This window comes from Canis lupus, chromosome 15 (genome assembly GCF_003254725.2).
Source record: "Canis lupus dingo isolate Sandy chromosome 15, ASM325472v2, whole genome shotgun sequence".
In the NCBI taxonomy this organism is placed as follows: Eukaryota; Metazoa; Chordata; class Mammalia; order Carnivora; family Canidae; genus Canis; species Canis lupus.
In genome coordinates, this window is record NC_064257.1 from 49,253,461 (window position 1) to 49,277,630 (window position 24,170).

At 40.5% G+C, this 24,170-nt stretch overlaps 2 protein-coding genes across 15 annotated transcripts in view; one reads left to right on the top strand and one right to left on the bottom strand.

Moving 5' to 3' along the window:
* The window catches only part of SH3D19 (SH3 domain containing 19), a 180,053-nt gene that overhangs the window by 107,155 nt on the left and 48,728 nt on the right, over positions 1-24,170 (bottom strand). For 3 of the 13 annotated variants that reach the window (XM_049094205.1, XM_049094209.1, XM_025439144.3), the window contains exon 2: positions 3,060-3,122. The exons of the other annotated variants lie outside the window; for them this stretch is intronic. The gene's annotated coding sequence lies outside the window, so the exon portion shown is untranslated. The remainder of the gene's footprint in view (positions 1-3,059; positions 3,123-24,170) is intronic. 13 annotated transcript variants of the gene reach the window in all.
* On the top strand, positions 11,182-18,176 carry LOC112654576 (serine protease 27-like). Of its 2 annotated transcripts, none has more exons than XM_025439147.3 (8): positions 11,182-11,312; positions 13,608-13,940; positions 14,079-14,117; positions 14,281-14,440; positions 15,910-16,184; positions 16,982-17,145; positions 17,344-17,598; positions 17,900-18,176. In XM_025439147.3, the coding sequence occupies exons 2-7, from the start codon at positions 13,889-13,891 to the stop codon at positions 17,587-17,589; spliced, it is 936 nt and encodes a 311-aa protein (XP_025294932.1). In that variant the 5' UTR covers positions 11,182-11,312; positions 13,608-13,888; the 3' UTR covers positions 17,590-17,598; positions 17,900-18,176. The 2 variants fall into 2 exon arrangements, with proteins under 2 accessions (XP_025294932.1, XP_025294933.1); XM_025439148.3 differs by having other exon boundaries at positions 17,903-18,176.

A 24,170-nucleotide genomic window follows, 5' to 3' on the forward strand; every position in this document is an offset into this window, starting at 1 on the left:
AATAGAAGAGAATGCTTGAAGTATTTTGAGGGGGTGCCTGGGTGGCTCAGTTGGTTGAGTATCTGACGTCGGCTCAGGTCATGATCTCAGGGTCCTGGGATCGAGCCCCACATTGGGCTCCCTACTCAGTGGGGAGTCTGTTTCTCCTTCTGCTTCTTCCCACTGCACTCATACTCTCTCAAATAAATAAATATAATCTTAAAAAATATGTAAAGTCTTAAAATTTTTTTTGAATAAAATAAAACATTCTGAGGGGTGCTTGGGTGGCTCAGTCAGTTAAGTGCCTGACTCTTGGTTTCCACTCAGGTCATGATCTCAGGATGGTGAGATTGAGCCTTTGTCCTGGCTCCATATGAGGAGGGAGTCTGCTTGAAATTTTCTTCCTCTGCCCCTTCCCCGCTCCCCACCTCCTAAAAATAAATAAATAAATAAATCTTAAAAAAAAAAAAAAGGAAAAATATTTCTGAATTTCACATACTTGGCCTGCCAACCTGATCTATGCCAAACTGAAGAGTAATGGTAATAATTAGAGCTGCACTTCCATTCTGTGTGCCATGTGCATCAACTAACCATAGCCCTGAAATTATTCCCATTTTAAAATATGGAGACAGAGGTTCCCCAAGGTTAAGTAATTGGCCCAGGGCCACAAGACCAAAAAGGGGAGATCTGGGACTGGAACTCAGCTCAGTCTGACTCTGATCCCACACTCAACACAGCTTTTCACAAAAGCACATTCTTTTTTCTTTATTCCCCTAAAGATTTTATTTATTTATCTGAGAGAGAGAAAGTGTGTACAAATGGGGAGGAGGGACAGAGTGAGAGGGAGAAGCAGGCTTCCCCCTAAGCTCCCTGATGTGGCACTCGATCCCAGGGCCTTGAGATCATGACCTGAGCTGAAGGCAGAGTCTCAATTCAACTAAGTCTGCCACCTGGATGCTCCACAAGAGTAAATTCTTGATGTGCTTTTTAAATAAACAGTGAAAGAAAGTAAAAACATCATATCTCTATTAACAAGTTAGAGCTTTGTTTGTAAAAAGGAAAAAGTGCAATGGAATAGAAAGGAGAAGGCCTATTTAGAAAGATAGATGGTTTTTTTTTTTTTTTTTTTTTTTTGGGAAAGATAGGTTTTATATGACTTTATATAGTTCTTTATATCCCTGGGTGACAGTTGATTGGGAAATTAATGACAATATTCTAACATAGAGCCTCCAGTGTGAGGGCTTCAATGATAAAGGGGGTTGTATTTAACTAGGACTATATGATTCTTAATCCCTAACTACGATATATGGGAACTAAAAAAGATAAATGCTCTTTCAATAAAAAGCTGTAAGTCTCCCAGGTACAGATAAGAAGCTAAACATAGATTTGGCACTGATAGTACAACTAACAAAGCTGTAGGAATCAAGAGGGAAAACAGAATAAGCAGAAAAAAATTTCCCAATAATAATTCCATGGAATAGACACACTGGTAACTAGGAATACTCCTATTAGACAAACTATAAGAAGACTCAAAAGATAACAGAATACCCCCAAAATTCTCTTCCTCTCTTCCATTTCCCCAGAAACAGACAGCAATGCAAAAAAGGAAAGAACTCTCATCAGTTATCTGTCCTTAATCTTTGTGATGCTGATCAATTAAGAGCAAATAAACCTACAATCAAGAATTTGTATACTTCCTAAGTAATCTGTGCCCAGATAGTCATAAAAAATCATTTAATATCTAAGTTAACAGCATACTGTTATGCGCAAATTAAAAAGTATAATAAATAGTAAATAAAAAGGTAAGACTTTATACTATAAAAGGAAAAAGTAAATTGGAGAAAGAGAAAAAGAAAAAAGGAAAAAGCAATGTCATGTTTCTATTTCCCTCCACGAATACCATCGAGATGTGGGAGCCAAATTGTATAAGCTGATGTCACAGGCCCTCAAAACAAACATGGGGGGTAAAGTGATTCCTGTGTCTAGTAAGGATGTCACTGACAACAGTAAGTTCTCAACTGTTTTAGGCATCCATATTATGTTGCCTACTGGCAGAAATTAAGTCATATAAGGACAAGATATTAACAAACGAACGGTAATCATTACTGTTATTATTTCTGAAAGATTGAAACAAAGCGTGAGATATCAGATCTATCCTATATGTTCCCAGGTTATCCCTAAGTAGATGCAGGACAACTGTTGGAGAAAAGCTGAACACTCAAAAATTTTTAATCTGTTATTCTTTTCCTGAGCACTAAGGAAAACAGCTTTTCACTGATACAAGCTCAAGGAAAACAGTGATGTGGTTTGAGAATAGCTGCTAAAAAGGAGGCAAGCCATAAACAGGTTTTCAAATCCTTGCTAGAGCAAGAACTGAACAGGTTGTATATATCCAGGTATGTCCTCTCCAAGGAGTGAAAAACTCAACGGATTTTCAAGACTTGTTTTGGAATTGAATTTCCAGGGTGTTACATATACTTCTTTAAGGCAGTAGCAGGCATTGATTGGTAGGGAGGCTAAGTGATTTTTGTGGCTTAGTGAAATAGCTATTGGCTCCTGGACTTAATAACTAGGAAACAAAAGCTGATTTGACCTATAAGGGTCTGTGGTAAACAAGATGCCACACATCTTACTGTGATGCCATGGAGTCTTTTCAGATCTCTGAAAACGAAACTGCTGAAGGATTTTCTTCAGTTCAAAGACACACTAATACATGAGTTTGGGGGAACGACACCTTTAGCTTTTACAGAAATTAGAAACCTTGACAGCACTGTAGAAGGGACGCTCAACGTCCAAGTTAACCTAAGGAAAACAGAATCTGCAACAAAGTCAGGGCACCTAGGTGGCTCAGTTGGTTGAGTCTGCCTTTGGCTCAGGTCATGCATGATCTGGGGTCCTGGGACTGAGCCCTACATCAGGCTCCCTGTCTCTCTCTCTCTCTCTCTCTCTCTCTCTCTCCTCCTCACCTTTACCCCTCCCCCCCCACTCATGTTCTCAATCTGTGCTCTACTAAATAAATAAATAAATCTTAAAAAGAAAAAAGAATCTGCAACAAAGTCAAGAAAGGAAGATGCTAATACCTGATTCTACGTTGTTTCTTTCAACATCTAAGGATCATAGGAATGGCTTTTTCTCAGAATTATCTAAAAAAAAAAAAAAGATTAAAAATGAGATTTACACAGAAATCCAATGCTTATTTTTAAAGGGTTTGATAAGACCATGTTACAGTCAGAGACCATAAGATAGACACGTCAAATGAAATGTACATTCAGGGAAAGTATAAGACATAAATGGTCATCAGAATCGTGGTAGTCTCTTAGTTTTGCCATCCAATTGAAAATAACTACTCTGTACAGAAAAACTGTCTCCGGTGTTGAATTGAAATGTTAACCAAGTGTGTGTCAATAGGTGTGGCTATCTCTAAAACATAGCCGTAACAAAACTGACAGGTTAAATGGGAACCATCTGTACTGTAGAGAATCCAAATATATTTAAGAATAATTAAATTGCTAAGCAGTTTTAACACTGTTGACCTTTCTGATTTAGTCTTCAAACTCACTAGTATATTAATTTGTTCAAGTCTTGAATAAATAGTGTAACAAGACATAGTCCCCAGTAATTTGTTTTTTTAGGGGAAAAGAGGATATCGCAGTTTGGTAAGATTTCAGGTGAATTCTTTAATACAGAGAAAGGGAATCCTCCCTTAGCAGTGTCAAGCCTTCATAGAACAAATCCAGGACACAGATGGGTTATTTCCACCTGTCCAGTTTTTAGTGGTGACCACATCCAGAGCCCTTTTAGATACTGAGGCAGACATACCCATTCTCTGTAAAAGATCATAATATTTCCTAGTATGCTTTAGCTGAAAAGTCTTCTAAATTCAAATTCAATTGAATGGATTTGCATTGGCCCAATTTGACTTATGAGTCTTTCACTAGGACTTGATTCATTCTCACTTCCCAAAGAATTTAAAGATTAGGATGAATTTCACTGGACAAGGAACAATAAAGAGAGAAAGTGGAAAGATCTATGACTTTATAACCATCTTAAAGACAAAGAAAAAAAGGGCTGCAAATACTTTTTCCCTGGTGGCATTTGTTTTGGGTTATTTTTTAACTGATGTTTTTAGGTAAATTCCTCCATCAGATTAAGTAGAGCTTGAAGCAAAGTTACAAAAGACAAATATCCTTACATCACATAAAATTTGAATGTGAAAAGGAAATCATCCTCAGCTCAAGTGCTGAGCCACCCAGGCATCCCTAAATTTTTATATTTATATTATATTAAATTACTTCTAAGAAATTAATGTGGTGCTATGTAAAAGTGGCATAATTTTCTTATAGCTCATTGAAATAACCTGGTGTTTATGGAAAAAACATACCATATGATTGTTCTTATTTTCCTATGTTCAGTAAATTGAAACTGCCATAAACATGTATTCTTAAATGCCCCAGTGGCAGTCAAGCAACAGGAAGCAAATACCAACGTATGATCACAGTAACCACCCTGCCTCCAGACACAAATTATTTTTTAATTTCATCTTAAAATTTTTCCTAATGAAAGTATGGGGAAAAAAATCTAGCTATTTCTGAACTGGACAAAATGTTTTTCTCATAATGTTCAAGACTTTTTTATTTATTTATTTATTTATTTATTTATTTATTTATTTATTTATTATTTATTTATTTATGATAGTCACACAGAGAGAGAGAGAGAGGCAGAGACATAGGCAGAGGGAGAAGCAGGCTCCATGCACCGGGAGCCCGATGTGGGATTCGATCCTGGGTCTCCAGGATCGCGCCCTGGGCCAAAGGCAGGCGCCAAACCGCTGCGCCACCCAGGGATCCCTGTTCAAGACTTTAGTGTTAAGAATTAAGCCCAGCTGACTAGACATCCAGCCAATATATTTTTAATTAGCATTGATGAGTGATTTCTCTCATTAGGAAGCATTAGTGTCATTTATTATTGATCCTTGCTTCAAAGTTCTCCCCATATAATAGGGAACATTAAGTATAAGATTAAACTTAATTTAACAAGAAAATATTTTTACATGTTCAAACATGTATAATCCAGTCAGTAGCATATTTAGATCTGAGACTAGGAAAAACTGCTTTGAACACTAAGAATTTCTTCCAGTGATAAAGGTCAACAGAAGACAGACTCTTGGAGAAGCAGAAATAGCACTGACGTTGGAACTATAAACATGGGTTCAAATCCTTCTCCTTCTTCTTCCCTCTTTCTCCCCTTCCCCTCTGCCAGACCTTACAAAAGCAGAAAACAAGGCAAATCACAAGCAAGACTTCAGTGGAAACACAGTCCCAAGTTTTCTTAAAGTGAATATATATACACACACACACACACACACACACACACACACACTATATACCCAGAGCCCTATACACACACACACACACAATATATATATATATATACACACACACACACACACACACACACACACACACACACAAAACTTTAACTCAGGAACTAAATAAAGTAAATTAAGTTGCTTCCCTGTTAACTTAATATCCTTGTTGGCCATCTGTTACTTTTCTATCATCTTCTCCTCAAAGACATAAAGTGAGCCTCAAAAACATTTAAGTGGAAAAAAAAACATTTAAGTGGGTATTACAAGATTGTTTTGAGTTTTAACCAGATGTGTATTTATGTGAAAGCCCAACTATAAAGCACTCAAGGATATATAATTATTGTGCTGACAAGTACGAATTCACAATGAAGTTATCTAAAACATACATATACTCACACATATTTTCAGTCTGTATATATTCTTTATCTTAGGTATATACTCATATCCATAAAATTTTAAAATATTTTCTTAGTTAAATAAGAGAAAAAGAATTTTACTTAGCTCTTCTAGTTTCATACCTAAAACTTGTTTTTAAATGTTCCTCTGAAAAAATTATCAGTTAATAAGGCATCAATAATAAATGCCTTTTGGGCAGCCCGGGTGGCTCAGCAGTTTAGCGCCACCTTCCACCCAGGTTATGATCCTGGAGACCTGGTATCGAGTCCCAAGTCGGGGTCCCTGCATGGAGTCTGCTTCTCCCTCTGCCTGTGTCTCTGCCTCTCTTTCTCTGTGTCTCTCATGAATAAATAAATAAAATCTTTTTAAAAAATAATAGTAAATGACTTTTAACTGAAGGGAGATCATAAATATAAAATTCTATATAGAATAAGCATGAGAAAGTGAAAAAGCAGTACTAAATCTATACTGTTACATCCTAAATATGTATTATTACAGATATTTCCTTCCAAAAAAGGACAGAATTTCAAGATCTGAAAACTTGACCAAACAGAATAAAACTTCATACAAAATTTCTTTCCAATTTAATTACCACAAACACAGAATTAAACTCAGATAAAATCCAGAATCTATGACTTACAAGGGTTTACCAGAGAACTCAAAATCTTTATAAACCTGCTGTGTAAAAAAAATAAAAGAAGATCGAAGATAACATTTTTGGGAACAAAAGAGAAATCAAGTCTGCTCTTTTATTATGATGGCTTCTGTTCCTCTACAGTCTTGCCTCTGATTGCTTTCCTCTTTAAAGATTTAGTTAAGGCCTTCTGTGTTTTAGCTAAATCTTAGAATTTGGAGAAACACTAATATTCCATCCTCTGCAATAAGGAGTAAGAATGAAATATTTCCTATTTTTCTTCTTCCTACATTTCAGTTATTTCCTCCAAATTAGTATAATATTGTTTGGTGAAAATGTTTTCTCCTAATAGTCCTATCAGAAGAGCTACTATGGAGGGGTTGAGGAAATAAAAAGTATGAATGAGGAGGTGGCAAAAGGGATGCTCTCAATCACAATACATTGGTACTGTCTTCGTGGAGAACAATTTGGCAACAAGATCAGACTTAAAACATGAGGTAATTTTTCATTAGTAATTCCATGTAAGAGCAATTCATGTCAAATCAAGTACAGGGGTACACAAGAATATAGATATTCTTTAACATATTCTACAGCATAATTTATAATAGCAGAGAATAAAAATTAAGTTTCCATCAACATGGACACGACTTTAGAGTTATCCTACACTTCTGTACCGTGTAACATTATATAGCTGTGCTGAAGAAAAATCTTTGGCTCAATATATGCTGGCATGGAAGGCCTCAAGGGAGAAAGGTAAGTCACATGTTAGAATACTTCCACTTTTTCTGTGATTTAATCACACATACACACAGATATGTGTGTACAGAACCCACACAAATATACATGTATGTATAGACAGAAATAGAAGGAAAGATGTCTGGAATGATGCTCAAAAAACAACCCAAGAGGTGCTAGTAGTAAAGAGGGTGAGGAGGGAATCTTTCTATTTTATTTCCTATCTTCATTTCTCTACCATTTAAATTTTTTCAATAATAGTAAAGAAAAAACCCCGCCATACATTATACCTAGCATGCAGCAGAAGAGGGAGCCAGGCCTAGTAATATTTTAATAATAACTATTAACTCTAGATTTCTTTCCATCTGCCAGCCTGGAGAAAAAGTGCATTCTGCTCTAGTCACAGGTGCACTAGAGCTAACACAGTCCCCAATGATGGTTTTATGAACCAAATGGAAAACTGTGGCTGAGGGATGCATCCCAGCCTCAAATTTCTGTGGCCCTCCAGCCTGGGGTCTTGGTGTTTAGATCCATATCCTGAAAGACTCAAGAGAAAATGAAGGAATTGAGAGCCACAAGCCTCTGCGTGCTCCTGATAAGTCTCCCCAACACCTCTCTACTATATGCTACCATCAGGACTAAATGATCTATCACCTGACCTCAGATGCTACCCCCCCATGATCTTCCCCGGCCTTCTTATCACCAATAACTGCACCTTCTCTGTGACCTCAACTTTCAGCATCTTACTTTGCCAGCACACTTACTCTCTATCCTGTACTCCTTAGAGTAAGAATGCCAATTCCAATAATTTTCAACCCCATTAGGATTGATAATCCACCGATTTTTGCCTTCCTTTACTCTCTGCAGTCCTCTCATTCCTTACTTCCCTCTTTTCCAGCTTCGGTTCATGATTCATCATTATCAGCACTCCCTTGCCTGCCCCATTCATCATACCCACTTCAGAAAAACCTCAACCTGGTTATAGCCACCACTCCGCCCTCTCTATGCCTCCACCCATGTTGCTGACCATTGCCTGCGAGCAACACAATTCTGCCAATTTCACTTCAAATTCAAGTGGATGCTTTCTGCTGCCCAGCAGCCACACGATCATTTCTCTGGTCCATTCATCTCCCACACTCATACATGACCAGTTCACTCCTTCTTAAGTCCGCAATACGTCCCTTACCATCCTCATTCTCAATAGATGATTTCTATTCCAGTGAGGAAATAGAAACAGCAGAGAACTTCTACCACCTTATCTCCTACCAACTGGCATCTGTATTCACATACTTACTTTTATTCCTGCGGTATGAAAGACCTGTGTTCCAATCTAAGCATCTTCACGCCTCAACTGATGCATTAGGGTCAGTCTCTTCCTGTCTGCTCAAGGATGCTTCAGCAATTCTCCTGCTTTCTCTCCTGCATCAATTTCCCCTCTTCCAGATAATTCCAATAGCACACAAACATGAAATAATTTTTCCCATTTTAAAACAAAACAAGAACAAAAACCTGCACCACCCAGGCTCTTCTGCCAACTGTTTCTCAATTTCTCTTAACAGTAAAACTACTTTAAAAAAATTGCCTTATTTGCTGTCTCCAATGATTCCCCTTTCTCTTTTGAACTTGTTGGTTTGCAACCACCTTGGGAGCTTCCCAGGTGTAATTCAAAACAGAGGGTAGGGAGAGACCAAAGAAAGAAGCAGGCCACTCTAGATTTGTAGTTGGCAGGTTCAATGAGGAAGGGAATTTACATGAGGCTTGTCTTGGGCAGCCACCAAGACAAGTGGATCTCTATACCCACCTGCCAAATCTTAAAACTAGAGAGAGGCTTTAACGGGGCTAGTCACATAGACTGTCTGGATGGTCTCAATACCACATCACTATCTCAAGGCTATCCTTGGAGCAGCCTCTAGGAGTATGAAAGGCAAACAGAATTCACACTCCAAGGACAGAGGAGGGAGTAAGGAGCCTCTGAATCCCCAGGTTGCTTATAGGCCGATAATCATGCCTACTTGATAATCTTCTTCAAGAGAATCCATTCCATGATGCTAAATCCAATGGTCAGTTCTTCGCTGTCTGCAGCATTTGGCAGCCAATCACTTCTTCCTCCTTGAAACACTTTCTTCACTTGGTTGACTGTCAGTTTTCTGCCTAATTCCTGCCATCCTCTAAGTCTCTTATTGGTTCCTGTTTATGCCATTTAAACTTTGGTGTGGTCAATCCTTAAAATTCACTGTGGACTTTATTTCTACTCATTCTCTAGGTGATCTTATCTCATTTTATGGCTTTAAATACTTTGACATGCTAGTGACACCCTAATCCAACCCTTCAGTTTGTGGCAACCTCCTGATTCCATATTCATATATTCAATTGGCTACTGGACATTTCCAGTTGGACATCTATCAAGCATCTTAAACTTAACATGCTCATAAATGAATTTCCTATCTACTCCCCAAAAATTCTGCTCTTCGTATATGTGCTCTATCTTAGTAAAAGGTTATTTCATACTTCTAGGGGCCCAGGCCAAAAACATTTGGGTCATTATGAACTCCTCTCTTTCTCTCATGCCCATGTCCAATTTAGCAAGTCCCATTAGTTCTACCTTCAAAATGCAACCAGAATCTACCATTTCTTATCAATTTTGGCCCCACAGCTCTAGTCCAAAGTCAACATCACCTCCTGCCCAAATTACTGCAATAGTTCTATAGCTGGTTTCCCTGCTTCTTCCCCTGACCATTCTCATTCCAGTAGTTACTGTGATCCATTTAAAACTTTAAGTCAGGGATCCCTGGGTGGCGCAGCGGTTTGGCGCCTGCCTTTGGCCCAGGGCGCGATCCTGGAGACCCGGGATCGAATCCCACGTCGGGCTCCCGGTGCATGGAGCCTGCTTCTCCCTCTGCCTGTGTCTCTGCGCCTCTCTCTCTCTCTCTCTCTCTCTCTCTCTGTGTGTAACTATCATAAATAAATAAAAAAAAAAAAAAAAAAAACTTTAAGTCAAAAAAAAACACAAAAAAACAAAAAAACTTTAAGTCAAGGACACCTGGGTGGCTCAGTGGTTGAGCGTCTGCCTTGGGCTCAGGGCATGATCCCCAGTCAGGGGATCAAGTCCCTCACCGGGCTCCCTGTAAGAAGCCTGCTTCTCCCTCTATGTCTCTGCCTCTCTCTGTGTGTCTCTCATGAATAAATAAATAAATCTTAAAAAAAAATAAAACTTAAAGTCAGATCAAAATCATCCCATTCCACCAAGAATAAAAGCCAAAGTCCTCACAGTAGCCCATGAGAACCTACATGGTCTGACCTCATTTCCTATTGCTGGCACCCCTCCTTCACTCTGCTCTAACTTTAGTGTTTCTCAAATGTCCAAATATACAGCTGCCTTAGGGGCTTAGTACTATATCATTTGTCCTTCAACACCTCTTCCCTCAGTTAACCCCCTCGCTCAATGCCTCTATTTCCTCTAAATACCTGCTCAGAAATTACCTCAGTGATGTCTTCCCTAAGCACCATATTTAAAAGTCACATCCCACCACTGCTTTCCTGTCTTATTTTTCCACAAAGCACTTATCATGATCTAAAACATAGTATAAGCTCAATGAGGACAGAGACTTTTTCTATGTTGTCACTCCTATTCTAGAACAGGGTCTGGCATGGGCAATGAGAAAATGATTACTGAATTAAATAAACAATGTCTCCTAGACTTGGGAGGCTGCTGTAGCATGGAGGGAAAGATTACTAGATGAGGAGTCAGGAGATCTGGATTTGAATCTGATTACAGTAGTACCCCCTCATCCACAGTTTCACCTTTTACAGTTTCCCTTCCTCTGGTTTCAGTTACCTCTGGTCCACTGTGGTCCAAAAGCAGATGATCTTCCCCTGACATATCATCAGAAGGTCCGTACCAACCTAACCACACTAGGTCACAATGTCTATGTTACTCACTTTACCTATCACACAGGCATTTATCATCTCTCCCTTTAAAAAAAAAAAAAAAAAAAAAAAAGATTTATTTATTTGAGAGAGAGATCGATCACAGCAGGGGTGGGAAGAGCCGAGGGAGAAGCAGACTCCCTGCTGAGCAGGGAGCCCGATGTGGGACTCAATCCCAGGACCCCAGATCATGAACTGAGCCAATGGCAGACACTTAAACAGCTGAGCACCCAGGCACCCAGCGATTTTATCATCTCACAGCATCACAAGAAGGTGGGTACAGTACAATAAGGTATTTTGAGAGAGAGAAGCCACACTCTCATAACTTCATTATAGCATAGTGTTATAATTGTTCTATTTATTATTAGGTATTGTGGGTAATCTCCTACTGTACCTAATGTATAAACTAAACTTTATCCTAGGAATGTATGTATAGGAAAAAACAGTGCATATATGGTTTGGTACTGTGGTTTCAGGCCTCCAATGGGGATCTCAAAACACATCCCCCAGGGTAAAGGAGGAGGACTACTATAGTAGACTAGGAAACAGAAGCAATTCCCAGTTTTGCTAGTGCACAGTAATACAAATAATTAAGTCATTTAACCTCCAAGGTCCCCGGTTTCCTCATCTATGAAACTGAAATGAAAACCCTCACAGTCATTGTGTGGAGGAAAATGTTATGCAAATGTAAAATACTGTCAAGCTTCTATAACTGATCACACGCGAAACTATTTAGAAATCAATTTAACACTTCTAGACAATAGTTTATTCTCTTTGTAAACTAGAAGGACAACTTGAATTATAACAAAGACTCTAAACTGCCTTTCTCTCTAGAGTTTGTACTCTGTCTACATTATTAATTATACATATTAGCATCCTAATTTAGTATCTAAATTCTGGGTATTATGGCTAAAATAATTTTTGCTTTCTATCCATTTCACCCAGGGCCAGGTACCCAAGGTACCAGACTTCAAAAGCTCAGCTGTAAGACCCAGGGGGGTTGGGGCTTGAAACATCCCCTGCCTCTCCCGCACCCCACAGGCAGAAACCCCAGACACCAGGGAAGAGAGAAGTTGTCTGGGGTTTCTGCTGTGAGGTGGGGGATCGGCAGGCTTTATCCATTCCCTTCTAAAGAGGGGAGATGAGACTTTGTATGTTGAGATCTTTGGTACTTCTATTCAGTTTTGGAATTGTGTCGTGGTTCCCCACCACCACCACCATCGTCCCCCCCCCCCCCGCCAGCCCTCCTGCAGCCCATAACTAAACAAAGCTGAGACAGGCTCTCAGAGGCAGAAATGCAAGCTGGGTTCCTTAGTCAGGAAAATAAAATGTCAATAAAATGTCAAGACAATCTGAAGGGTGTCTAGAAAATACAGACCTCACCAAAGCACAGCTGGAAAAACTGGTACATGAAAGAAAGACGCATCTTCTCCAAATTCTACTTTTGTTTCAAGTTATATAACAAGAAGTATAAATAATTCATTTAAGTTAGTTTAGTTCTTCACAGAAATGCCTTAGTCCTGATTCAAAAGGATGGCATTAGCACGTATTCAGAGAATATAAAAACCAATGTGTGTTTCTCAATCCTCTAGCAAACTGCTTGTTACATTTGCCCCCGTACTTTCTATCATATTATAACAAACTCACTGGATTTATTGCCAAGAGGGAAGAAGTTACCTCCTGACTAAAGAGCTTGCTTATTATGCTTATTAATATGCTTCAGATGACATGAGTTATGTAGCTCATCCTTTTTTCTTTGGTCTCTAGAAAGTTTCAAGTTAAATTAATTCTCAATTTTAACAATCCCATTCTTGATTTTTTAGAAGTATAATCTTCCCCCGATTTCCATAGGCCTTCTAATCCTGCTCATTTTTATTGTACCCATGATGCCTTCCTGTGCCAAGTACCAGCTCTGGAATTAAAGGATCTTAATAATTGTGTCACGGTCATCAGTATCATCATCCTCACCACGCTATTTTAAAAACAGCAACCAACATTTGCTCAGCACTGGGTTATGTGCCTTATCCACGTTCATTTAGATTTCAGAGGCGCCTGCTCCCATTTTTTAATGAACAGGACACCAATCATTAACAAAAAGCTCCTGAGTTATTTCCTTATTCCACTTCTCTCCATCTAGATTGCCAACAACTTGAAGGCAGGCAGCCCCCATAATTCATGCTTCTTTATAGATTCTGCTCTACATTTAGCACAATACCTTGTACACGATCAAGAGCTAATAAATATTTGCTGACTGAGGAAGGCAAAGGGCAAATTACAACAGGAAGAGAGTGACACAAAGAAGGGAGAGACACAGAGTAGAAAATACTGGTCAGCTAACTGACCGACTTATTTCCTCTTCTTTATTTTCTCTCATCAGTTCTGTCACTGTTCAAGAGGCCAAGGACTTAGGGCACAGACAGCCCTTTGAGACTGAAGCTCAGGGATGTTCCCTGGGTTGGTTCACCTTTGGCCAGGGAATAATTACATGAGAGCAACTAGGGCAAGTCCCTGAGACGTGGCAGGCTGGACAGAGGGAGGACTGTGAACCCGGCCTTGTCTCCCACAAAGGTCACTGCACTGCCTGAGCCGAGCCAGCCAGCTCTCCAGCACAGCAGGGGGCGCCTCAGGCCCCAGCTCCTCCCTGCTGGGTCCTGCAGCTGCACTTTGGAAGCCTGGTCCCTTCAGTGCCTGGCCTGTGTGGAAACCAAAGGAAAGGAGGGGTTGAATCAGCAGAGAAAACCATCCAGGTGAAGCTGGTCCTGCACCCTCCTTCCCCAGCTGCTCCCCAGCCAGCCTCTCCTTAGAAGCCTGAGTTCAGAAAGAAAAGTGGTGATTCTGAGGAAAAAGACATGGGCGCTGCTGGTTATATCTTCTTGCTGCCCCTTCTGCTGGGGACCTCAGGTGTGTTCCTGGGGTGAGGAGAATCCTGGGAGGGGGGGTTCCAGCCCAGGAGAAGCTGCACAGGGCATGGGCCGTGGCCCTCATTCAGCAACAAGAACTCACGTGGGTGTCTCCACATACCCCCTTTTCTCTCCCTAGGCACCAATGAGGGGGAACCAGAGACTCTCCTGAACTCAAGTAAGAGGCTCCAGCCAGGGCAGCATGCCTGCATGGACCAAGGGAAGGGAATCTGTGTCAAGTTGAAGAGAGGACATCAGTTTGAGAAATGAGCACGAGGGGTGGGGGCAGAGGGGCAGGTTTCCGAGCACATCTCCCATGTCTTGCTCTTCTTTGTTGGCAGTCTGTGGGCGGCCCGCAGTCTCATCTGGCATTGCCTCTGGCAGGGAGGCCAACGTGGGGCAGTGGCCCTGGCAGGTCAGCATCCGCAAGGGCTTGCTGCACATCTGTGCAGCCACCCTCATCTCAGAGCAGTGGGTGCTCACAGTGGCAAGCTGCTTCCGGTGAGTGCTGGCCTTGCTTCAGGGAGACCCATCAGGGGACTCGGGTGACTGGAACCCCTGGGCTACGGTTGGACAGGAGTCTATCTTGCATTGCCAGATACAGTACACTGTGCCTTAGAAGTGGGTCCAAACGTTTCCTGCCCTAGCTCTCAGTTTAATGCAACTACTCATAAGATTTCAGGCATCTTCATATTTGACAATCATCTTGATTGAAATGGATGCCTGAAAAGTTATTCCCCTGTCCTCCTCAAATCAGTCTCTACCCAAGGAGATATTCCCCAGGGAGGGCCCCTCCCTTTAGAGCATGCCACATCTTCAGACCACTCTGGATGCACAATCTTGAGCCCTTGTTACTCTCCCCAGATGACTTCATCCTCTTCTATGATTTAAAATGTCATATATTTGCTGGTAACACCCGCCTTTATATCACTAGCCCCAAACTCTAGTTCTGCTGCATTTCTAGGTGGAAGTCTCACGGTACCTCAAAAGTAACATGATCAAAACAGAGCTACAATTTCACCACCACCATCAACATCCCCAAACCTACTTCTATCTTCCCTGCCTCACCCAACAACATAAGCAGTTGCTCAAGCCATACTCAGAAGTATGAAGCCCCACTCTCCCTCATCCTCCATATCTACTGCATATACCGATTCTGTCAGTTTTACTTCCAAAGTATACGGACTCAAGCGTAGCTGTCCCCAGACCACTGCTATAGTAGGCTTTGCTACTTTCATATACATTACAAAGTGATTTTTCAAAAAGAGGTGAGATCATGTCACTCCCTCCTTCAAATCCTTCAGTGGCTGCCCAGGCAACCTGTAATAAAAACCAGATCGCTCACTGTGGCCTATAAGCTATATATCACCAGTTATCTGCTTATTTTTCCCACCCTATCCCATTCTACTCCAGGTTTATTTCAATTCCTAAAAACTGCCAAGTTCTTTCTCACCTTCAAGGCCTTTGCATAGTCTGTTCCCTCTATCTGAAATGCTTTTCCTGATAGCTTTTCTCTTGGCAGACTCTTCTCATTTGGGACGCTGTTGAGAACGTATCTCTTCTGTGAGACCTTTCCTGATTGCTCAATCTAAAAACTCTTTTCCTATCCTTAACTCTTTAACCTAAAAATCCTGCTTTATTCATAGTATTCGTCACAGTTTAAAATGCTGTACTTGTTAAATTCTGTTCCCCGTCTGTCCTCTTTCCTTCCCTTCCTCAGTGCCCCCCCCCCGACATACATTCGCGGTGCACACAAACACGCCAATGCATGTACACAACCCAAAAGCCCTATGAGGGCCAGATCATGTCTAAGTCTCATTTGTGTTCTCAGAATATGCTCAATGCTTAGTGAAGGAACAGATGCTTTAGAGTCAGAGGAAAAATGCAACCTCCACTACTAAAGACCCTGCTGTGGCACTCTGTGAGAGTCAGGAGAAACTCATGCTCCCTAACTCTGCTTCTCTTCTCAGGTCCAAGGACACCAGAAAATACAGTGTATTGGTGGGGTCACTTCAGGTCTCTGGCCGCCCAGCCTCCAAAATGACGATAATTCCTGTGTCCAGGATTATCCCTTACTCTGACTTCCAGGGAAACACGACTAGTGCCATCGCTGTGGCTGAACTGGCCCACCCAGTGTCTTTTACCCCTGTTGTCCTGCCCATCTGCCTTCCCTCGTCTGCAGTTCAGCTCAAAAACTCAACCTCCTGCTGGGTGACTGGATGGGGCTATTCTGGAGTACACCAATGTGAGGATAAGTAGAGTTTCTGAGCTCTGTTTCCTTAACTGATATTCTCTGCCCCCGCGCTCTATCCCAGCCCTGATACCAGATTTATTGACCTCTCCAGGCAATTAAGCTGAGATGCCACAGACAAATTCTCCTTGACCTTACGGCTTCCCCTTTGCTTTCACACTTCCGCTATAATCTCTCTTGCTTATTTCTAGCTGCTTTTGCTCTTGTTTAGCAATAGTGCTAAGATCTTAAAAGTGAGAAGGACAAGACAATGAGCTTAGAGAGAAGGTAGCTCTCCATCTGAGATGTAATCTAAGCTCTCCCTCTGTACCTGGGTGTGCGTGTGGTTAGATGGAGAGGGGACGCAGGCATGAAGATGTATTCAAAAAGGTAAGGCTGCTCAGCAAGTCTCAAGTCAGACGAGGCGAGTATTCCTGAGCCAACAGTCTTTATTCTTCAGAGTACGTTAGATCTACCTCTTCATTGTCTATAGACGATCACAGGATAGTCCAAGCCTTGCAAACAAGTGAATTCTGGCTGCATCATTCATTGTTTTGGGTTTTCCTGAATCACAAGATTTTCTGTTATTTGTGGAATCTGAGTGGGAGCAAATGCCTCCGGCCTTGTTCAGACCCAGAGTGCTTGGCCCTTAGGCTGTTTCCCAAACTGGAAAGCAGAGTGCCATCTGATCCGGAGGCAGAATATTTAAAATCACAGCTATACCCGAAAATGAGAAGCCTGAAATCTGTATCCCTAGCTGAAAGTTGCTTCCTAGTATCTTAAGACGGCTCTGATTCTTTTTGATCTTACAGATATGAAGCCATCCTATATACTGAGGGAGCTGAAAGTGCCCCTTATTGATCTCCAGACATGCAGTGACTACTTCCAGAAAGCAAACTACTATGGAATCAAGCCTAACATCAGTGAAGCCATGATCTGCTCTGAGCTCCCAGTGGGGCAGAAGGATCAGTGTATTGTAAGAATCCATCCTGTAGGCACCTTCCAGAGCCTTTCCCTTTCCCACATGATTATTCCACGTCTCTTTTATCTTCAGAATCCCTGGGTCAATTTAGCAGTGCCTGGACAGGCCCTAACTCCACAGTTGTCAACTAAACTACTGGGAGTTATTCTTTTTGCCCTGTGCTTGGCCTAGTCATCTTTCTTCTCTCCACAGGGCAGTAGAGGAGATCCCCTGACATGTAGAGTGGAAGATTTCTGGGTCCTGGCAGGAGTGATCAGCTGGGGTTCAAAATGCATTCTAACCAGTGAGCCTGGAATATATACAAACATCAGTTTCTACAAATCTTGGATTGAGAAGTCAGCCATTTCACATACTGACTTTTCTGCTGTCCTCAGACCAGACTTCTCTGGGCTCCTTCTTATAATGCTTCTACCTCTCATTTTCCTGGGGCTATCCTAACTGGCTGAGGTTAGTATGACCAGAGTTAAGTAACAATTAAGAATGAGAAAAAAAAGGGGATCCCTGGGTGGTTCAGCGGTTTAGCGCCTGCCTCTGGCCCAAGGGCGCAATCCTGGAGTCCTGGGATCTAGTCCCACGTTGGGCTCCCGGCATGGAGCCTGCTTCTCCCTCTGCCTGTGTCTCTGCCTCTCTCTCTCTTTCTATCATGAATAAATAAATAAAATCTTTAAAAAAAAAAAAAAAAGAATGAGAAAAAAAGAAAAGGAGGAAATTCTATAGGTTGATGGCTTTTGTTTTTGTTTTTTTTAAGTAGGTTCCATGCCCAGTATGGAGCCTAAAACAGGGCTTGAACTCATGACCCTGAATCAAGACGTGAGCTGAGATCAAGAGTTAGACACTCAACCGATAGAGCCACTCAGATGCCCCTAGAAGTTGATGGTTTTGATGAGAGATTTTGAAGATTTAGTAAGACAGATGCAATTCTGCTACTTTTGGCTAATCACCATAAGCCTCATCTGTCTGTTGTTTTTTATTCACAAGTCAACTTGGAAAGATCTCCAGTGTTAATAAAGTTTGGTTGATTCCAACTGTTATTTCTCATATTCATTCTTTTGATGAAACTGGAGACAGTGCCTGGGGAAATCCAAAAGCACAGAACTTTAGGGCTGAAAAAGATCTGGAAATCACCTGGCCCAACCAATCCCACATTCTACAGATGAAGAAACTGTGGAGTCCAAAGAGGTTAATAATTTTGCTCTTGCTGAATTCCAGATGAAAATCATCCAATATGGGCCTAGACTGGGTTCTGAAGAAAAAGGAAGGACTCAAAAGATTAGGTTTTAGTTGAAACATAGCAGGAGAGAGGAACTAAGGGCAGTGTATTAGTTATTTCTGTGCAACAAATCACCCCAAAACTTAAGAGCTGAAAAAACTTAAACACTGATTATCTCACAGCTTCTGGGGTCAGTAATCAGGGAGGGCTTAGCCAAGTAGTTCTGGCTCAGGGTTTTTTGAGGGGCAGGTGCTGTATCAGCTGCAGTCATCTCAAAGCTCAATTAGAAAAGGAGCTGCTGTCAAGCTCATTCACTGGTCTGTGGTAGGCTTCAGAGGATCTGCTTCTAAGATCACTCACACAGGCCTCTCTGTAGGGCTGCTTCATGGCAGCTGGCTTCCCCCAGAGTGAATGAGCCAAGATAAAGTAAAAGAGAGCACCCAAGATGGAAGTCATGGTCTTTTCATAACCTAATCTTAAAGCTGACATCTCATTACTTCTACTGTATTCTAGCCTTTATTTTTTTTTTTTAATTTCTCTACACCCAATGTGGAATCCAATGAGAGATTTGAACTCATGCTCTGAGATCAAGACCTGAGCTGAGATCAAGAGTTCAATGTTCAATGGACTAAGCCACACAGGTGCTCCTGTCATATTCTAGTCTTTAAAACAGTGAGTCCCAAGTTATGAATATCAGGAGGCAAGGTTCACTGGGGCCATGGATCTTAAAGATTGCCTTCTATAGGTAGAGCCAGGGAAGGGTGTGGACTAAGGAGCAAGGAAGCTAAAACTGACTAACGTTTAGTAGTCAAGGATTAAATAAATGGATGGATGGGTAGTTTAAATAGAGATATTCAGGGGGAATGCCTTCTGAGTCTCCGGTTAACTCCACCCACTGAAAGCCCCTCATAGTTGTAGTCTTAGGTGTAGTGGGGTTAAGGGAATGTGTTTATTAGAGAGATAGCCAACTCACAGTTTCCTGACTAAAGAGTGGCCTAAGAACATGACTCAGGTAATTAATGTATGGTTGCTTTATCCCTGCCTTTTCCTGGGCAGGTATACAAAGAGTGGTTAAGAACAGGGAATCTGACACTGGCCAATGCTGAGTTAATGTATGAATTTCATAAGAAATTGACTAAAATAATTACAGGATCCTCTGTATTACTAGGCAAATAATAGTAAAAAAAAAATTTGAAGAAGTTTTGGCAAGACAGTGGAATGAACAACAGCAAAGTGGACACCCCTTGATCAAATTTCAATAAATACCAATAAAATAATATAAAAGGAAGATATTTATTAATAACTGCAAAGATAATTACATAAAAATAAGGAAATCAAATCTGGGGCATTAGAAAGCTTCCCATACATATGAAAACGGTAAGAACTTTGAAAAAATTAATCTCCTAAATGTAAAAATGATATGAAATATAAGCAGGATTCAAAGAATTATTACAATTTATTCTCAAAGGGACACTATTCATGTTAACAAGCTTTCCTCAAGAGATTTTTTAGATGACACCACTACAGAATGGCAAACAAGGGCATATTAATATAACAAAATTAACAAAAGATAAACTCAATAAACATGTGAGATTCTAAATAAGTAAAAAAAGATAACTGTGAGAAAAGATGATGGATACAGATACTAGAGCCAAGAAACCCAACGAGGAGATAAAAGGTTTCAGAATCCTGAAATAAAATAGTTGAAAAGTACCTTACAAGTTATCTAATTCAACTCTCAAATCAAGCCATAATAAGCCTGCTTATTTAACAGACCCAGTGGATCCTTATACTTCTTCACACAGCAGCAGAGGAATGGACAACGGTTTTCACCATAGGGCACCATCTCGCCCCTTTTTTTTTAGAATCCTCTAAAACTGAAACTTAACAGGAAAACCTACACATAATGCATGAGATGGAGTGAGATAATTATCTGTAAAAAGAATCCCCCAAAGTTTCAGCAAATACATGCCTTTATGTGTTTTAGGAATAAGGTGAACTTGGAGATCTATATATAATCTCAAAGCAACATAAGAGGCATGAAATCATAAGTGAGAAGCTTAAATCTAATCAAAAGCATTAGCCACTGACTGAAGGGAATCTGTACTCGAAAGGGGTAAGGTCAATCCCTGGGTGGCGCAGCGGTTTGGCGCCTGCCTTTGGCCCAGGGCGTGATCCTGGAGACCCGGGATCGAATCCCACGTCGGGCTCCCGGTGCATGGAGCCTGCTTCTCCCTCTGCCTGTGTCTCTGCCTCTCTCTCTCTCACTGTGTGTCTATTATAAATAAATAAAAAACTTAAAAAAAAAAATTAAAAAAAAAAAAAAAAAAAAGGAAGGGGTAAGGTCAGCATGGAATCCAAGGAAGCAAAGGCCAAATAACTACACATGTTCATCAGGCCCTAAGCTGTCAAGGGGAAAGAGACTCTGAATCTGATGAATATAAATGTCACATTTATTTAGAAAAATACATTTTGTTATGGAGAAGTGCTCTTTCACCCAGTTTTTGTAAAGAAGGGATATTTCACTCTAATAAGTGAAATGCTCATAGAGATTAATCACTTCCATTTATTCAGATCTTAAGTGTCTTCAAACCATCAACCATTTACTAATCTGTCCTTACTCAAAATCAAGAAGATATGCCCTGATTGGCAAAAATGAAAATTCCAAATAATGGAAGTGAATAGTCCTCAATGCAAATAAGCATGTTGGCTCATACACACGTCTCTTAAAATTTAGTGAGTCAGTCTCTTGAATTTGACGTAGTATCAGTGCTCTGAGAAACCTTAAATTTATGAAGCTAAAAAGCTAAAGGCCCAGAGCCTAAATTGAGAGGACTTGCCTGGGAAAGATCTGCCTTAGTGGACATTCTGGGTGACATGACATCTTTATCTCATCTCTGTAGCAGGAATTTATATATTTACTTTCTGCCTCCTCTGTATTGGCTAATATGCTTATCATTTTATATTTTTTGAAGATTTATTCATTTTAGAGAGACAGAGTAAGTGTGATGGGGGAGGTGGGGTGGAGGGAGGGGACGGAGGGAGAGGAAGAGGGAGTCCCAAGCAGACTCTGTGCTGAGCATGAGCCTGACTCGGGACTCGCTATCTCATGACCCCAAGATCACAACCTGAGCTGAAGCCAAGAGTCAGACATTTAATTGTCTATGTCACCCAGGTACCCTCTGATCACTTTAAATATTATCTTACTTAGTCCTAACAATTCAAGAAGGGATTATTTATCCTGTTTTCACAAATAAAAATACACGCAAAAAAAACCCACAACTGAGGCTGAGAGAGGTTAAGTAACTTGCCAAAGATCACACAGCTAATATTTGATTAAAAAGATTTACCTGACTCAAAAGATCTGGCTTTTTCCACCATACCAGATTACCTCCACTCATTGTTAGAAGGCTCAACACTAAAGGTTCATCTTTATACTATGCCAAAGTAACACTGCTCTTTGGTTCTAGTTATTGGTACTTTTTAAACTCCTAGTTCCATTTGTAATTATTTGGGTATGCACAGCTTTACTTCTTCTGAATAGATCAGAACAGCCTTGAGAACAGAAACAGCTATCCTGTTCATCTTCTTGACCTTCTAGCAGCATCTAACAGAGTGACTTACAAACAGAAAGGATCAAATTTTATTTTCTGAGAAACAAAATGAGAGCTTTAGACTATAGAAAACCAGTTGTCAAAACCATGGGAAGAATTCCTTTAGTATGAGTACAAGTAAACAAATAGAAAAAGGGAATATTTTTTTTCTTAGTTATCAAAAGAACAAGACCAGCTCTTGCAAAGAGGGACTGGCTGATCAGCAAGCAATAGGGTCCTGCACAAGTGGAATGGAGCTCAGAGTAGGATCTGTCCCTGTGGAGAAGGTGAGTGCAGGAAACTACAGATTACTGGCCAATAAGGCAAAGAGCTGGGAAGAGGAAAAGGTATCTCTAAAAGGCTGTCCAGAGCTTGGCCCTGACATAATGGATGCCAAGTACATGGATTGGTTCTAGGACATACTGGTTAGTGGAACTAAAGTGGGACTAAAAATGTCATGTGAAGTCCAAGAACTAAGACCATAGGCCTTGGTCTATTGTTGCAAGGTGACAGAAAAGGCAGAGTGCCAGAGTAATCAATTATTCTTTAAAAGATTGTTTTATAAGGGGATTGATTCATTTTGCAACATAATAAATGGGTTGAATTAGAAAAGAAACAATGGAATCCATCTGCCCTTGCTGGAAATATAGACAAAAAGCTACAAAACTTGCAAATCTACTGCTGTCCCTATTTTATTCTTAGGGTGCTTAAGTGAAGACTGCATCCCTAAAGGGGCATTCTTGCTCTACAGCAGTGGTTCTCAACTGGGGGTCATTCTGCTCCCCAGGGGACATTTGGCAATGTCTGGAGACAATCTTGTTTGTCCCAACTGGAGATGGGTAGTTCTCCTGACATCCAGTAAAATAAAGGCCAGAGATGCTGCTTAACATCCTGTAATACACAGGATAGCACCTCACAATAAATAATCAGATGGCCCAAAACACCAACAGAGCCAATGCTGAGAAATTCTTATCTATAGGCACCATCGACATTAATCTAAGCTGTCACCAAGATGACCTATTTGTCCAGAATTAAGTTAATACTTAAAATAGAGATATTAGTTCAATAACAATAATAAAAACACCAGCTACCATTTATTATTGCATCCTTAAATAAGCCAAATCCTAACTAAGTACTTTCACTTTATCTCATCTCATTTTTACAAAAATCTTGTAGGGTATTACTACTCTCATTTTGCAAAGATGGAAAAGTTCTAAGTTGGCCACAGCCACAAGACAAGTAATAAAGTTCCTACCACTACTACCACATTGTCATTTTCCAAACTAACAGTCATTGTGTAGAACAGAGGTCTCTACAGATAATTTTAATGGGGTATTAGAATCTAAGACCTAAAGACAGCATGATAAGAAAGGCAGGAAGCTAAAAGAGCTGTCTTCAGGAAAGTCTCTGGAGTGCCACTATCACCTACTCTCTTGCTTCCAATTCCTTGGCACTTCCTTATCTTCAGAGAAGAAAGGGAGCAGTAAAAAGCAAACCAACATATTTCTTGATTGCTACACCAAAAATAAGAAAATATTTATAGAGGGATAACTGGGGCATAGACAAAGGTAAATAAATGAAGAGAAATAGATAAATAGGCAATGCATAATTCAATGTTACATCTGTAAAGAATTTGAGATCAGGGGATCCCTGGGTTGCTCAGTGGTTTAGCGCCTGCCTTCGGCCCAGGGCGTGATCCTGGAGTCCCGGGATTCGAGTCCCACGTCGGGCTCCCTGCATGGAGCCTGCTTCTCCCTCTGCCTTTGTCTCTCTCTGCCTTTCTCTCTCTCTCTCTGTGTGTCTTTCATGAATGAATAAATAAAAATCTTAAAAAAAAAAAAAAAAGGATTTGAGATCAACTGAGTCCAATGCCTTCACAGAATAGTAAAACACAGGCCTTAGGAGAAAAGTGACTTACTTAAGATCATATACCCATCCCCATGAAAACAACAGAATAGTACTGTGGGTTGAAAACCAGAGATTTCTCCAATATGTTTTTTAAAAATTAGCTTAGATTTAAAAAGGACTCCTAAGTTCCAACTGTTTAAAAATGAGCATTTTTCTGGAGAGGGTACAAGATGTCAGTGTTGAACAATCCTAAAATCATCTCCTCCCATGGACACCACAGATTTATAGCTACAACATACAAATCATTTCCCTCTAAAAAAGATCTGAAAACTAGATAAACTGCTCTTTACAACACTGGATAAAAAGGA